The sequence below is a fragment of the Microcaecilia unicolor genome, chromosome 8 (assembly GCF_901765095.1).
Source record: "Microcaecilia unicolor chromosome 8, aMicUni1.1, whole genome shotgun sequence".
Lineage (NCBI taxonomy): Eukaryota > Metazoa > Chordata > Amphibia > Gymnophiona > Siphonopidae > Microcaecilia > Microcaecilia unicolor.
The window spans coordinates 92,357,507-92,372,157 of NC_044038.1; the positions used below are offsets into that span (position 1 = coordinate 92,357,507).

Here is a 14,651-nt window from a genome sequence, read left to right on the forward strand (position 1 = left end):
ATGCATTATTTACTATAGGTCCCTGTTATGCAGTGGGCCCTACTTACTAATAACATGCATTAGCACAATTTAATACATCTAGCCCTTTGTGTCTCTTATATCAGATGTTATTTACAGTGTACTAATTTTTTGTCCCGCTCAGAATGTAGTTGACATTTCAGTGCACAGTAATTTTTTTCTGTTCTGATTTAGTTTCCTAGTGTGTATAGGTTTTTAATCTTGCCTTTTTGCAATGGCTTAACTGAATAAAAACAATATTTGATGCAGCAATTAAGCACAAACCCGTCTGAGTGGCTATACATATGTTTCTCTGAGGACAAGCAGGCCAGGTCTCACATGTGGGGTGACTTCATCCGAAGGAGCCCGATGCAGACGCTGCCTAGTACGTATTGCTTTAAGAAAGTTCTAGCAGCATCTCACAGCGCATGCGTGGTGCCTTACTGCCTGATATGCAATTTGAGTTTAATTTGGCTGCAATTCTTTTCTCAATGTCTAAGAAGACCCCAGTGGCTTCAAAAGGTATACCCAGTGTAATTGGGTAATCTCTATCATGGACCCGCACAATTGGTGCATCGGGTGCCTAGGGCCTAACCACCAGGCTGATTTTTGTTCTCTCTGTTTAAAAAAGCAGTTGCGGACACAAAGTGCACATGTCCAGCAGGAGAAACATTTGCTCCTCAAGGGCTGGTCCATCAACATCGGCACTGGAAGAATAGACATCAATGGCTGCCTAGACTATACAGTGGGGGAAATAAGTATTTGATCCCTTGCTGATTTTGTAAGTTTGCCCACTGACAAAGACATGAGCAGCCCATAATTGAAGGGTAGGTTATTGGTAACAGTGAGAGATAGCACATCACAAATTAAATCCGGAAAATCACATTGTGGAAAGTATATGAATTTATTTGCATTCTGCAGAGGGAAATAAGTATTTAATCCCTCTGGCAAACAAGACCTAATACTTGGTGGCAAAACCCTTGTTGGCAAGCACAGCGGTCAGACGTCTTCTGTAGTTGATGATGAGGTTTGCACACATGTCAGGAGGAATTTTGGTCCACTCCTCTTTGCAGATCATCTCTAAATCATTAAGAGTTCTGGGCTGTCGCTTGGCAACTCGCAGCTTCAGCTCCCTCCATAAGTTTTCAATGGGATTAAGGTCTGGTGACTGGCTAGGCCACTCCATGACCCTAATGTGCTTCTTCCTGAGCCACTCCTTTGTTGCCTTGGCTGTATGTTTGGGTCATTGTCGTGCTGGAAGACCCAGCCACGACCCATTTTTAAGGCCCTGGCGGAGGGAAGGAGGTTGTCACTCAGAATTGTACGGTACATGGCCCCATCCATTCTCCCATTGATGCGGTGAAGTAGTCCTGTGCCCTTAGCAGAGAAACACCCCCAAAACATAACATTTCCACCTCCATGCTTGACAGTGGGGACGGTGTTCTTTGGGTCATAGGCAGCATTTCTCTTCCTCCAAACACGGCGAGTTGAGTTCATGCCAAAGAGCTCAATTTTTGTCTCATCTGACCACAGCACCTTCTCCCAATCACTCTCGGCATCATCCAGGTGTTCACTGGCAAACTTCAGACGGGCCGTCACATGTGCCTTCCGGAGCAGGGGGACCTTGCGGGCACTGCAGGATTGCAATCCGTTATGTCGTAATGTGTTACCAATGGTTTTCGTGGTGACAGTGGTCCCAGCTGCCTTGAGATCATTGACAAGTTCCCCCCTTGTAGTTGTAGGCTGATTTCTAACCTTCCTCATGATCAAGGATACCCCACGAGGTGAGATTTGCGTGGAGCCCCAGATCTTTGTCGATTGACAGTCATTTTGTACTTCTTCCATTTTCTTACTATGGCACCAACAGTTGTCTCCTTCTCGCCCAGCGTCTTACTGATGGTTTTGTAGCCCATTCCAGCCTTGTGCAGGTGTATGATCTTGTCCCTGACATCCTTAGACAGCTCCTTGCTCTTGGCCATTTTGTAGAGGTTAGAGTCTGACTGATTCACTGAGTCTGTGGACAGGTGTCTTTCATACAGGTGACCATTGCCGACAGCTGTCTGTCATGCAGGTAACGAGTTGATTTGGAGCATCTACCTGGTCTGTAGGGGCCAGATCTCTTACTGGTTGGTGGGGGATCAAATACTTATTTCCCTCTGCAGAATGCAAATAAATTCATATACTTTCCACAATGTGATTTTCCGGATTTAATTTGTGATGTGCTATCTCTCACTGTTACCAATAACCTACCCTTCAATTATGGGCTGCTCATGTCTTTGTCAGTGGGCAAACTTACAAAATCAGCAAGGGATCAAATACTTATTTCCCCCACTGTATAAATCACTGGGAGAGTACCGGCATTGAGGAGGTCTCCATTTCTGGCGCTGATTTTGCATTTAAAAGAGCAAAATCTGTGAATCGTAATTTGCTTTTTTTTTCTGAAAGAATTGAAGTTTAGTGACCCCTTCATGTGTCTTAAAATATTTCCCCGGAAGGCACCCATGCATGCAGTGTGTGAGGCTGCTGCTAGAACTGCTTAAAGCAATATGTGCTAGGCAGTGTCCAAATCAGACTCCTTCAGATGACGTTACCCCATATGTGAGAATACTTGGCCTGCTGTTCTCAGAGAGCACCTGCTACCGGTGAGTAACTTTGCTTTATCCATAGTTTCCAGAAACAGTGCCTCATAGTTCATTGAAACTGTTCATTAAAAATGGTAAGTCTTTCATCAGTATCTAGCAAGAGACTGCAAAGTTACTATTTAATACAGAGGTTTCTCAAGGTTCAGATGTCAGTCTCAGTTCTAGACTATGAGGGAGGTCTACAGGGCCATAGCAGCATGTCCCTTTTTGATATAAATTATCTTTTGTGAACCATGGACTTTGTAAGGCAAATGATTAATTCTGAGCAAAACTAAATAAGTTTGTATTTGATGCTGATTAGAGGTGTAACACCTTCTTTTTTTCTACAGGGAGTCCCACTTCTGTCCCTCATCACATCCTGACAGTCAGTGATCCAGATGTAACCCCAATTCGCCGGGCCAAGCGGCACAGCCCTCTGTCCCACAGCAGCAGCATCCCCCGAAACCGCCTCGCCTCACCTCCACAGCCGACCACAGGCACCTCAGGTTCTGCATCTCTCAGGACATCTGCCACACTTGGCTTTGCTAAAGCACTGAGGCTTGGGCCACTGTGCAACCAGTCTACCTCAAGCACAATGAATATCTGTGCCACTGCACGAACATCTACCTCACGAGAGCATCCTGAATCTAGCAGTGGCCTGCAGATGGGGGAGGACAGGAGTTTCTGTGAACAAGGGGTATCCAGAAGCAGGAGCTTGTGGTCCAGTGCCCAGAGACTGCAGGGAGTGGATAACCTGGAAAGCAACACTTATCAGGAATCTGAGGAGAGAGTGTGTAGGAGCCAGCCTGGTCTCCCGTGCCCTTCCCTACCAGATAATGGGAGTGGGCCGGTGCCTGAGTTCTGCTCTGTGCCCTTTGATGAGAGTGACATGGAGGTGGTGTCCTCGCTGAATGCATCAGACCTAGAGTTTGATGAGAGCATCCTGAATGAGACCTTCCAGCTGGAGGACCTACAGTGTGGGGCACAGATTGTGGTGCCAGCAGACTCTAGTGAAATTGAAGATGATGATGGAGAATCTTATGCTGGACTGGGCCTCACCCTGACTGGCAGCCAAATAGATGGGACAGATGACAGTGAGAGTTCAGACAAGGAGAGCTACTTGCAGCAGTGCTATAATCTTACCCGCACAGTGGTAGCTGCTGAGGATCTGAGCCCACACCCTATGAAGATGGAGTTGCACCATATCAAGCAACTGGATGGTGTTGATGACGGTACGGAGAGTGATTCTAGTATCACCACCACTGATATGAGCATTGGCATTGTTACCAAGAAGAGCAAACCCGAACACCTCAGATCATTAGAGGGGAAAGACAGCAGTCAATCAGAGGCAAACAAAGTGAGAGGGCCATTAGTAGGTGAGTCCAGCACCAGAAAGACCCCAGAAAGCTTTCCAATAGAAATTAATACCTTGAAGAGCAGTGACACAGATTCACAAACTGATAATAGGTTATTTACCCCACCCCAAGTTGCTTCCCCGGTCATTCTTGGGTTTTCCCACAATGGAACTGAGACAGTTAACAGTCTTCCATCCTTTGGTGTCCCCAGTCCAAATTTTCAGCCCCCTACTTTAATATTTCCACTGCAGGCTGAAGGTAGCACAAGTCAAATAGTAAATGGAAATGACACTTCCCATCTGTGGCTATCTGTCGGAGGCTCTTCCTCCTCTCCTGAGGTCCAGGGTTTGAGCCTCAAGGACCCACCTCAGCTACAACGAGTATGTAAGCCCTTCTCATTGGAGCCTAATCACACACAGCTCCAGGTTGCTCTAATGGAATCCCCCACTGTGACAGTACACAAGCCTGACCCCAAAATCATTCTAGTGAACAAGCTGGGCCAAGTAACTGTGAAAACTGCCAGCAACACCACAACCACACCAGAACACGTGTTGTTAAATTCTGCTGTCCGTGTTTCCACAGAACCAAGTGGAGGAAATAACAATGGCTTGGAGCACCTCCCCTCACTTATGAAACAGCATGGCAATGGAGTGGCACCAAACATGTACACAGGTTCACAGATCAAGTCTACGTCCTCTGCCCTGGGTGTCAGTCCAGTAGCCTGTGTGAGAAAGCCTCTGAAGCCAGCACCCAGAACTATGAAGCAACTGAAGTGCAAGGCTACTCATGCAAGGCCAGACTCAGCAGTGTCAACTGCTCCACATCCAAGCCTAGGAACAGTTTTCCTGCAAGCTTCAGCACCACTAAAGGTGATGAGGAATGAAATGCCCACGTGGACACTGCTGCCCATGATGAATGTGATGAGGACAGAGGTGCCTGTCAATGCGTCTAGACAGATTACCCTTGGCCTCCAGCAGGCCTGTGTCCTGCAGCATGTTCCTGTGAATCCCACTCTATTGAACCTTTCTGCTTTTTCGCCATCCCCAGTCCAAAGTGTTGCCAGTTATAATCTTGTGGACAAGCCCTTAAATGCCATGCATCTGGCCCACACTCCAACTGTCAAACTGGCTGAGCTGGCTTTTCCTGCAGCGCCACTTGGCAAATCCAGCTCCTATCAGGCAAAGCAAAGGAAAAGATCTGCTTCATTGGCGAGGAGTCCCCTTACTAAGAAACCAAAACTGGAGGGAAGGAAAGTGCTACCTAAGGAGCCAGAGAAATCACCAGTCAACTATGTTCTCAACACTTCATCTGTGCTGTCTGCTGGGTATGTGGCAGTGTGAGCTTTCTGTGTATGCATGTCTACATTCCATGCTTAAACTGTGTGAAATGTAGCCTGCATGCATTTACCTGGTTATAGGACTTTAGTATTATGTCATTATCCCAACCAGCTTGGACATTTGGGTTATATCTGTCGTTTGAAATGTTGTCTGCTTTTCTCTGTCATCAAGCAGCAAGACAGCTCCTCCTTTCAGTATATATTTGGTCTTTCAAGGTTTAGCATATTAAGCTTTAATTTACCAGTTTATGTCCTGCTTTTCCACAAAAGTCCCTAAAGTCAGATTTTTAAAAAATGACACTAGTAAAAAGAATCTTTGAAAATATACACAATAAATTGCACATCCAGTTTTAGACCCGTACACACATTCAAATCAGAAAACCAAAATAAAATATGTAAGGATTTTTTGCCAGACCCATGATTTCAGGAGTTGATATGCTGTGAATTAGTTGTTCCTGATCATTTTGGGGACGCTGCATATTGAGCATTGAATTGTTAGACATGGTTTGTAAGAAGACACAGATGCTTCAGATTACCCATTGGGGGAGGGGGGGGGGAGAGAATTGTATGCATTTTGAAGAGTATTCTAAATGCCCAGATAGATGCTAATACAAGTGCCCCAGTTATTCATGCATAAAAGTAAATATTCAAAGTGATTTAACCATTTGGCAGTGGCTGCTGACTGGTTAAATTGCACATAACCAGTTATCTGCAAATATTCAGCAGGAGATAATTGTTTATCTCCTGCTGAATATTTGTGGTTAGCCTATAACCAGGAGCTGGCTATCTTGGAGGCGTTTCAGGGGTGGGTTACACATAGGACCCGATATTCAGCACTTACCGGGCATGGTTAGGGCATAAATAGGACCGCATAAATAGCTGTCCTATATTTATGTGCTTGTCGATGGCTGGTTAGCGCTGAGTATCAGTTTAACCGGTTGTCGGCTGGCAGCCAAAAATGAAACCGGATATTCAGTGTCTCTTACCAGAAATGGCCCAGCATTGAATATCTGGGTTTAGTGCCACCGGCAGGCTTTAATTGTGCTGCCCACCACTGGCTGAAAATCGGGGGGATGGTTTCTACTTTTATGCAATATGTATAGGCCTTTCTGGAACAGATAATAGAAGGCGTTGAGGTAAGACCAGCACGTGTATAATTTTCTATAGGAGCTTTCAAGTAGGCTATTTTATAAAAGCAGCATACAATGCTGCTCATTATATACACTCCTTGCCTAGGCTCCTTGTTAAAAAGTTTCCTTCCACACTGGTGCCTATTCTGCTTCCGGTCTGTTTGGAATCTTCCTAAGGGTTTTGATAGCTTGCCAGCTGCTTTCACTGGTCCTGAAGTAATGCTGAGTCTTCTGCCAGCCAAGGGAATGCAGCAGTAAATAACTGGGGTTTTGGTTCTGGTGGACAGGCAGCCTGGTCTGACTGGAATTGTTTTTCTGTTTCTGGTATGAGATCTCTGAGAACTGATTACCTTCTAACTACTAGGAGGACCTTTGAATGGTACTCTTCTCTTTTGGAGAGAAGTGCTTGGTTTTCCAGTGAGGAATTACTATGCTGCTGCAGCTACAAGTAATACAATAAAGCTGCAGCCAGCAGCTCAGACCCTCTGTTCAATTCCAAGCTCTAGACATAACCCAGCTGTCCAAACTGAATTTGTGAATTAATATAGTAGGAATTTGTAGAGGCGAACCAAAATTCTCTGATAAATAGGATACACAGTTCTCACTTATGGTTAATGTAATTTGACAGAACACTGATCAGTACTGTTTTTTCAAAGTTCAGGTCTCTCTGAAGATGTTCAGCTGAGCATATGTGGGCACTTCCCACATCACTGTGTGCACAGACTTATCCTGGTTCTGATTTTTTCTCCTACAGAGCCCAATGGTCAACGTTCAACAAGTTTTCGCCATCTTCACCTCACCTGAGCTTTTTTTTTTTCTTTCTTTAATTCATAGTTTTTAGTCTCTCGTGGTCCAGAATTTTCCTCTATTATTAGGAAGGTTCTTTTTTGGACAGTATTTGTTTGTTTTTGGCACGTAAGCTCTCTGCATTAGTCCATGCATTAGGTAGCCTTTTAATTGTTGAAAAACTCAGTCATTTCATTTCACTGCAGCTGTTAGACATCTGATTCTTCAGAAGAAGGCAGCAAGTGATTGCAGCAAATGCCTCCAAATCACTTGTAGGGTGATTTTAAAAGCCATTTCTTTGTATAAAGAAGTAAAGCAGAGAAGTAACCTAATTTAGAGCAGTAAGCTAAGAACAAGGGCAGCCTGGTTCAAATCTCTCTGTTTTCCTTATTATCTTGGGCAGTACACTTAACTATCCATCAACGTGTAATCTCCCCAGGAACAGAAGAATAGCTACTGTACATGAATGTAATGTGCCTTGAGATACAACTGAAAAATGAGTGAGCTAAATCCCAAATCCCTTTCCTTTCTGTGCAGGAATAAATGCTTATAAAATTGTGCATCTTGATAACTTGTAAGTTTGTGCACATATAGCCTATATGTAAAGTTAACTTGGCTTGAGGCATTCCTGAGGGTGGGGAGGAGTTTGTATTTATGTTTATGCTTTATAAAATATGCACGTAGATTAGGCCAACAAATTAGTGCTTGCCAAAGTGCATATTTTAGTATATGCACATAAATTTCCTGGGGTACTTTTTAAAGTAGAAACACATACTTTTGTTTTCAAAATTCAACAGTGCTCATGCAGAGGAATGTGTATGTATGCTTTTTATGGATGCATGCAGTTATAAAAACTACCTTCATAATGCTCATGACATCTGACAAACTGGTCTCTGGTCCTCAAAGCTCATGTCTCTACATGTTGATTAGTCTATAACCTGCCACCTACCTCTATCATTTTGGTACAGACATGTCTCTGGATACAGCATCTATGACCAGTTGATTTACAGAGGACATCGGGTCTACCTAGAATTGATGAAGCACTTTGGGTTAGATAAGTCCAAGTATTCGGCATCAAAGGGCCCAGGAGCTGATGGTGCATAGACATCAGGGAAGCATTGAAGTTCATCAAAGCCAAGCACTGTATTGGCCAGGGAGGCAAATCATTCTCTTCCCTGTCAGCCCTCTAGACCAGTCCAGATGCTGTTGCTTGGGTTATGCACATCTACCAGCAGATGGAGACTGAGAACACTTAAACTCAAGAACCGTATAATAGCCCTGTACAGCCACTAGTCCTCCAGTATGTTCTCAGTTTCCAGCAGATGGTGAACATGCAGCCTGTGCAGTCAGTCAGTCTGCTAGGCCCAGGAAGGGGAACCTCCTAGGGGGGGCCTATTTCAACTCCAATTTTAAACTCTCCTTTACATTAGACCCTTAAAAAAGAGTTTTTATTGCTATTCTCTTTGATTGAGCCTTCCAGTGGGATGTTGGTCTGCGGGGCCACAAATAACCCAGGGGTGTTGTACCCTTTCTGTAGCTCTCAGCTCAGCTGCTAAAAAAAAAAAAAGCAAATTGTGTGCGGTGAAGAGCTATTTCAGTTCTCCGTGAAGGATGTTTCCTTTTGCCGGCCAGCAGTACCTCCAGTCCTCCTTTGATCTCCGACAAGCATCACTGCAAATAGTGTGGCCACAAAGGAGTGAAGATGGCCGGGGCTTCATGTAAGTTATGTGGGGAACCTAAGATAATGGCGGCAGTGACAGGGGGCACAGTCCCAAGAACTTGGTGGTTCCAGTGTTTTGCCGGCTCCTAATAAGGATTTGGTTATTGTGACAGCGGCCTCTGATTTGGCAGGAAATGCTGCTATCATTGCTCAGATGTTACACCACATTTTCTTCTCAGCACTTCCATGGCAAGAAGCGAGGCACCCAATTTGGAGGGAATTGGATTCCCTTCAGGTGTTATTAGAGCATTATACTGGGTGTGGTGAGCTAGGGGACCCTTCAGGGGAGGAGACAGGACTCTGCTTATCCAAATGCCTCAGGCAGCCAAGAGGCACAGGGCAGACTGGGCTGAGGATGTGGAGGAGCTGTGCTATCTTGGGTCTGAGGAGATCCTCCGTGGCCAAGAGGAGGATGAGGAATTCCACGTTCAGGATCTTTCATAGGACTCCATGCCTCCAGGTGAAGGGGACCCTTCAGTTTCACATTTTTCATTGAGATGAATTAACAAACTCATTGTGCAGGTTTGCGCAACGCTTAATTTGATGAGGACGTGGAGAACACTGTAAAAGTGGATCCTCTAGTGAAGAGCATTAAGAGACTACCAAAGTCCTTTTCCATGATCAGGCTCTCAGGGACGTGGTTCATGCAGAGTGGGGCTCACCGTATACCATGTAAGGTCGCCAATTTTTATTTATTTATTTATTTATTTGTAGCATTTGTATCCCACATTTTCCCACCAATTTGCAGGGCTCAATGTGGCTTACATTTGCCGTACTGGCTGTTGCCATTCCGGGTAACAGAATTACAATGGTATTGCATATAAGGTGCATGCATACATGTAACATACACGGAGCATAAACATATATGGAACAAATCATGGTATGTATATATATATATATCATGTGTGTACATACATGGTAAAGAAGAATAAATTATGGTTTGCATGAAGGTTCCTGCGTAATAAATTGGATTGTAATATACATTAGGTCATTGACTATAGAGGGAATCCTATTCAGCATATGGTTTTAAGTACTATTGCTTGATCATTAATGTCAGAGAGGTTGATCAGTCATGTGATAAGAGTTCGGTTTTGTATAGATCGTATATAGTGTTATTTTTCGTATTTAAGATGGATGCTTATGGTATGCCTTCTTGAAAAGGTCTGTTTTCAGTAGCCTTCGGAAGATAGTTAGGTCTTGCGTTGTTTTTATGGCCTCCGGTAGTGTCGTTCCATATCTGCATGCAGATGTTGAGAACTGGTCGCGTATGTGGATTTATATTTTAGCCCTTTACAGTTAATCATATACTACTATGAGATCTCCCTTATTCCAATCCAGGCACAACTTAATGCCTACCTATCAATAACGTGACTGACCACTCACTTAATTACGCTATTTAAACCACTTTATTTTATAAACTACATATATTTATTCTAATGTACTAATAACTGGTATACATGTATCGTATTTCATTCATGTCATTCATCCTCACACCACTCTTAGAGTATATATCTCTAGTACATATTACCTGAGTTAGAACAGAGAACTTGGCTATACAAAATAAACCCTGTAATAATACATGAACATTAATGTAGTAAAGGACATCACCAATATCCTTCACTTCTATCACGTCTATTCAAGTTGAAGTTCAATGTTCAGTATACAAACTGATCCTCTGAGCAATCCTTCTGGATATCTGCTGAAAACTTCCTTTAAAATGAACCAACAAAGGGACTTCCGTTGGGCTAAGGAGGAGTAAGGAGGGGAAGTGTCCGCTGCTTCCGGAGCACCCGAGAAATCAGCAAATTTTTCGGCACTTAAACCCAGCCCATAGCTCAACGTCTAGCGTAGACGATCCTGTATCGAAGGAAAGTGGTGAGGAAATTGAGCGACGGGTGGATGGCAACGAAATCGGCACGCAAGGAGAGTCATGAAAAAGGGCGGATTGTGGAGCCCAAGATGGCGGAAAAAGTTCACCGCCGTCCCCCACACCGAGTTCGCAATGGGCCGTGGAAATTATTACAGAAGTGAAAGCGGCTGTGGAGCGAGCTGTGGACACTAAGCTACAAAAAATAATAGATAAACTAGATGGCATGGAGGAGAGGCACGTGTCCATGATGGCGGATATACAAGCGGCACAGCAGCGGCTCGGGACGGTGGAGGACGAGCTGCAGAAAATATCAACAGAACACCCAAAGTTATCTCGACGGGTGCAGGAACTAGAAGAAAAAATCGACGACCTGGAGAACCGATCGAGGCGAAACAATCTACGCCTGGTCGGTCTCCCCAGAGGCCTACCTGACAAAGACCTGCAGAACGTCGTGAGACTGGATCCCGCAAGCAGCAGCGCTCCCGGATATGGCTGGCGAATTTAAATGGAGCGAACACATCGGTATGGACAGCGGCCGGCAGGAGGAGATCGCCCTAGAACAGTCATCTTCAAAGTGCTCACGATGCCCATAAAATGAAGATTTTACCAAGCGCTGCGAGGCGGGAAGCACTTGCAATATCAGAACCAAAAAATTTTATGTTTCCAAGACTACTCAGCAAAGGTATCAACTGCAAGAAAGGCTTTGTACCACTCTGTCAAAAGTATTTGAAATGAACTGCCGTTTTAGCCTTCTATACCCGGCACGATTGCGAATTCAAGATGGGAGGCAAAGGTGGTCTTTTTTGATCGCGTGGAGGAAGCCGAAGGCCTATGGAATAAATTGCAGGGTGACAGACAGCAGCCAACATAAGCAGCACTATATGGAAAGGCAGGTATAATAGGTGGAGACTGGTGTGGTTTGACTTTAAAACTTGGTGGAAAACCTTCTGTTTAACAGTAGCAAGCCCTTAAGAAATAAGATGAGATGGGCTGGATTATGGCGGGGAACAGCGTGCCCTGTAGAGGTACTGGAAACTGCAGAGCATAGCAACATGGGGACCACGTTTACAGCAAACAACAGTCCTAGCAAAGGGCATCATCTGACAGAAGACACCAATAAACTGAAAAGAACCAGACGAGTAGATACAGTCTGGTTGAGACAGTACAGTCTGCTAAGCAAGGTGCTTGGAAAACACATATTTAATACTGAACCCAGTAGGTTAACTGTATATTGATTATTAGCATGTTTGGTAAGTTAAAGAACGGAGGGATGGTTAAATGTCTGAACAACTGGCTGAATGAAGAGATGAATGAAGTGAGGGGGGTAATGTGCTCAGTTTAAGATTATCTGAAATGTAATCACGCTCTATCCTTCAATGATCCGCGTGATTGAGAGTCCAGAATGGGAGACCAATGCTTTATTCTACTCCAGTGGAGGGAAGCATGGTCATATGCGGATCAGTGCAGGACATCAGAATGAGGCAGGTGTTAAAAGGTAATGAGTGAATGAATTGAGTGCTATTGGGGAGACTAGTCAGACTAACATAAGACAGAGAGCGAACTTTCTATTTTCTACTGCGTGTGACTGCTCAGTCAGAAGCGGTAATGGACTGGAGCTGAGCAGACATTGTATGTTGTTTACTATTATGGAGACAGAAGATAGTCTAGGAAGTTATACTTGTACAGGGCGGAATGGCACTGGTTATCCTACAGAGATTGACAGAAACTGCTAAAGGATGCCATCTCCTGCAGCTATGTGCGGACAAGGTCGATCTGGCTGGAGAGCCAAGGAACTGAATGCAAAACTTGAATGGGGAGATTGAGTGAATATCTATTATAGTATCTATTTCTAATGTTAATATTCTAGGTCCGCAGTGGAAGTGGAAGGACTGAGGAGTGACTGATAGGAATGTGGCTGAAAGATTTTCTAGGGGCAATGTTTTATGTTACTGTTTAGGGGTATGGAGGAAAGAGATGGATCCTAGACCAGAGGGGGAGGGGATTGGGTGAGCCCTGTATAATAGAAGGGTGGTAGCTTCCACATTCCAGAACGGAATGGATTCGGGGAACCGAATGGGAGGATGGGGGAAGAAGGGAGGGGGGAGTTTGGAGAGTCGGGGGGGGGGGTTACAGAGGGAGAGGGCATTGCTCAAAGTATGTAGAGACATTGGACCGGGGGAAAGTAGGCGTTGGGGAACCTGCCCGGCTGGTGGGGGGGGGGGGGGGTGGAAGCTGGGACACCTCTCACAAACCGATCTCAGAGATAGGAGACACTTGGGGGTATTGACTATAAGGAGAGATTAGGGTTAGGATAACATGCCTAATTTAACATTTACTTCTTGGCATGTTGGAGTGATCAATCCCCAATTAAGAGACATAAAATTTGAAAGTACTTAGAGATAGGGGAACCTCCGTGGCCTTCCTGCAGGAATCGCATCTTTCCGCGATAGAGCGTGCCAAACTCAAAAGATGGTGGGTGGGTGACCTTGTCGAAGCCCCGGCAATGGGGAGGAAGGGGAGGTGTGGTAATCTGTTCAGGAAGGGTTTGCATTTAGAGATTAAGAAAGTCATTGCAGATCCAGAGGCAGATATGTTCTGGCCTCGATAACCCTTGAGCGCAACCTGTCTTATTGTGCAACCTCTATGCCCCAAATACCTTTGATCGAGCATTCTATACAAAGGTGATCAGACAGATACTAGAGTTGGGTGATATCCCGATAATATTAGGAGGAGATCTAAACGATGTGGCAGATCCTCCGATAAATAGATCTCAACCTACAGATAGAGAACTAGCAAGGACAGTGAGAGGGGTAAACCTGTTAGGGTCATTTTTGGGACTGGTGGATGTGTGGCGAACTCTTAATCCTTTGGAGAGGGACTTTACACATGTGTCAAGGGCTCACTCCACACTATCCAGGATAGATTATCCAGAGAACATTTTACACAGGTTGAAAGCACAAAGATAGGCCCTATTATGATATCTGGCCATGCGTGGGTAGAGCTGGGCCTCCAAGGAGGTCGCTTTAGGCAACCTGAGAGCGGCTGGAGATTCCCCTCTCACTTATATAGAGAGAGTAAATTTCCTCCATTTTTGCTCTCCAAATGGCAGCAATATAAAACCGACAATGAACAACATAGAGCGGATATAACATTGTTTTGGGAGACAGCAAAAGTGGTTCTCCGGGGAGAAATTATTCCTACGGAGTTACCAAAGAAAGATGAGAAAACGAGAGCTACTGCGATTAGAAAAACAAGTGACCATCCTAAGACAGCAGTATGGAGTGAGTCACCCTTGTGATGTTAAGAAGCAACTATTTGGAAACCCAACAAACTTTAAATGAGTTAATACATATAGAGCAAAGAAATCTTGGGCTTATTATAAATTCCAGCTTTATAAATTCGCAAATAAGGGTAGCGCTTTCTTGCTAGATTAGCAAAGGGTAGTTCGGGTCAGAGTAAGATAACCAAATTGGTGGATTCTAGAGGGAAGCGAGTGAATGACAACAAGGCAATCAATAACGTGCTTCGGGACTTTTTTTACTAAACTATACAAGTCCCAGCAATCTCAGCTGGTAGATAGTGACATTTATTTGAATAGCATAGAGCTTCCACGGGTATCACGTGAAGAATTATCCCAGTTGAGTGCACCAGTAGACACGGAGGAAGTGGCTTGGGTAATCAAGCAAAGTGCTCTGGGCAAAGCGCCTGGTCCTGACGGACTGCGTAATGAGTTTTATAAACTATTACAGGACGATATTAGTCCAGTATTGATAGACGTTTTTCAGAAATCTGTCCAACAAGGAACGCTCCCAATGCATCTGAATACAGCACAGATC

General features: G+C 44.6%; 1 protein-coding gene across 1 annotated transcript in view; it reads left to right on the forward strand.

Annotated features, from left to right (window-relative positions):
* Nucleotides 1-14,651, forward strand: part of KMT2B (lysine methyltransferase 2B) — an 880,409-nt gene that overhangs the window by 592,005 nt on the left and 273,753 nt on the right. Inside the window, 1 exon segment of the mRNA XM_030212457.1 lies at nt 2,969-5,297. Within this exon segment, the coding sequence (XP_030068317.1) occupies nt 2,969-5,297 (2,329 nt within the window).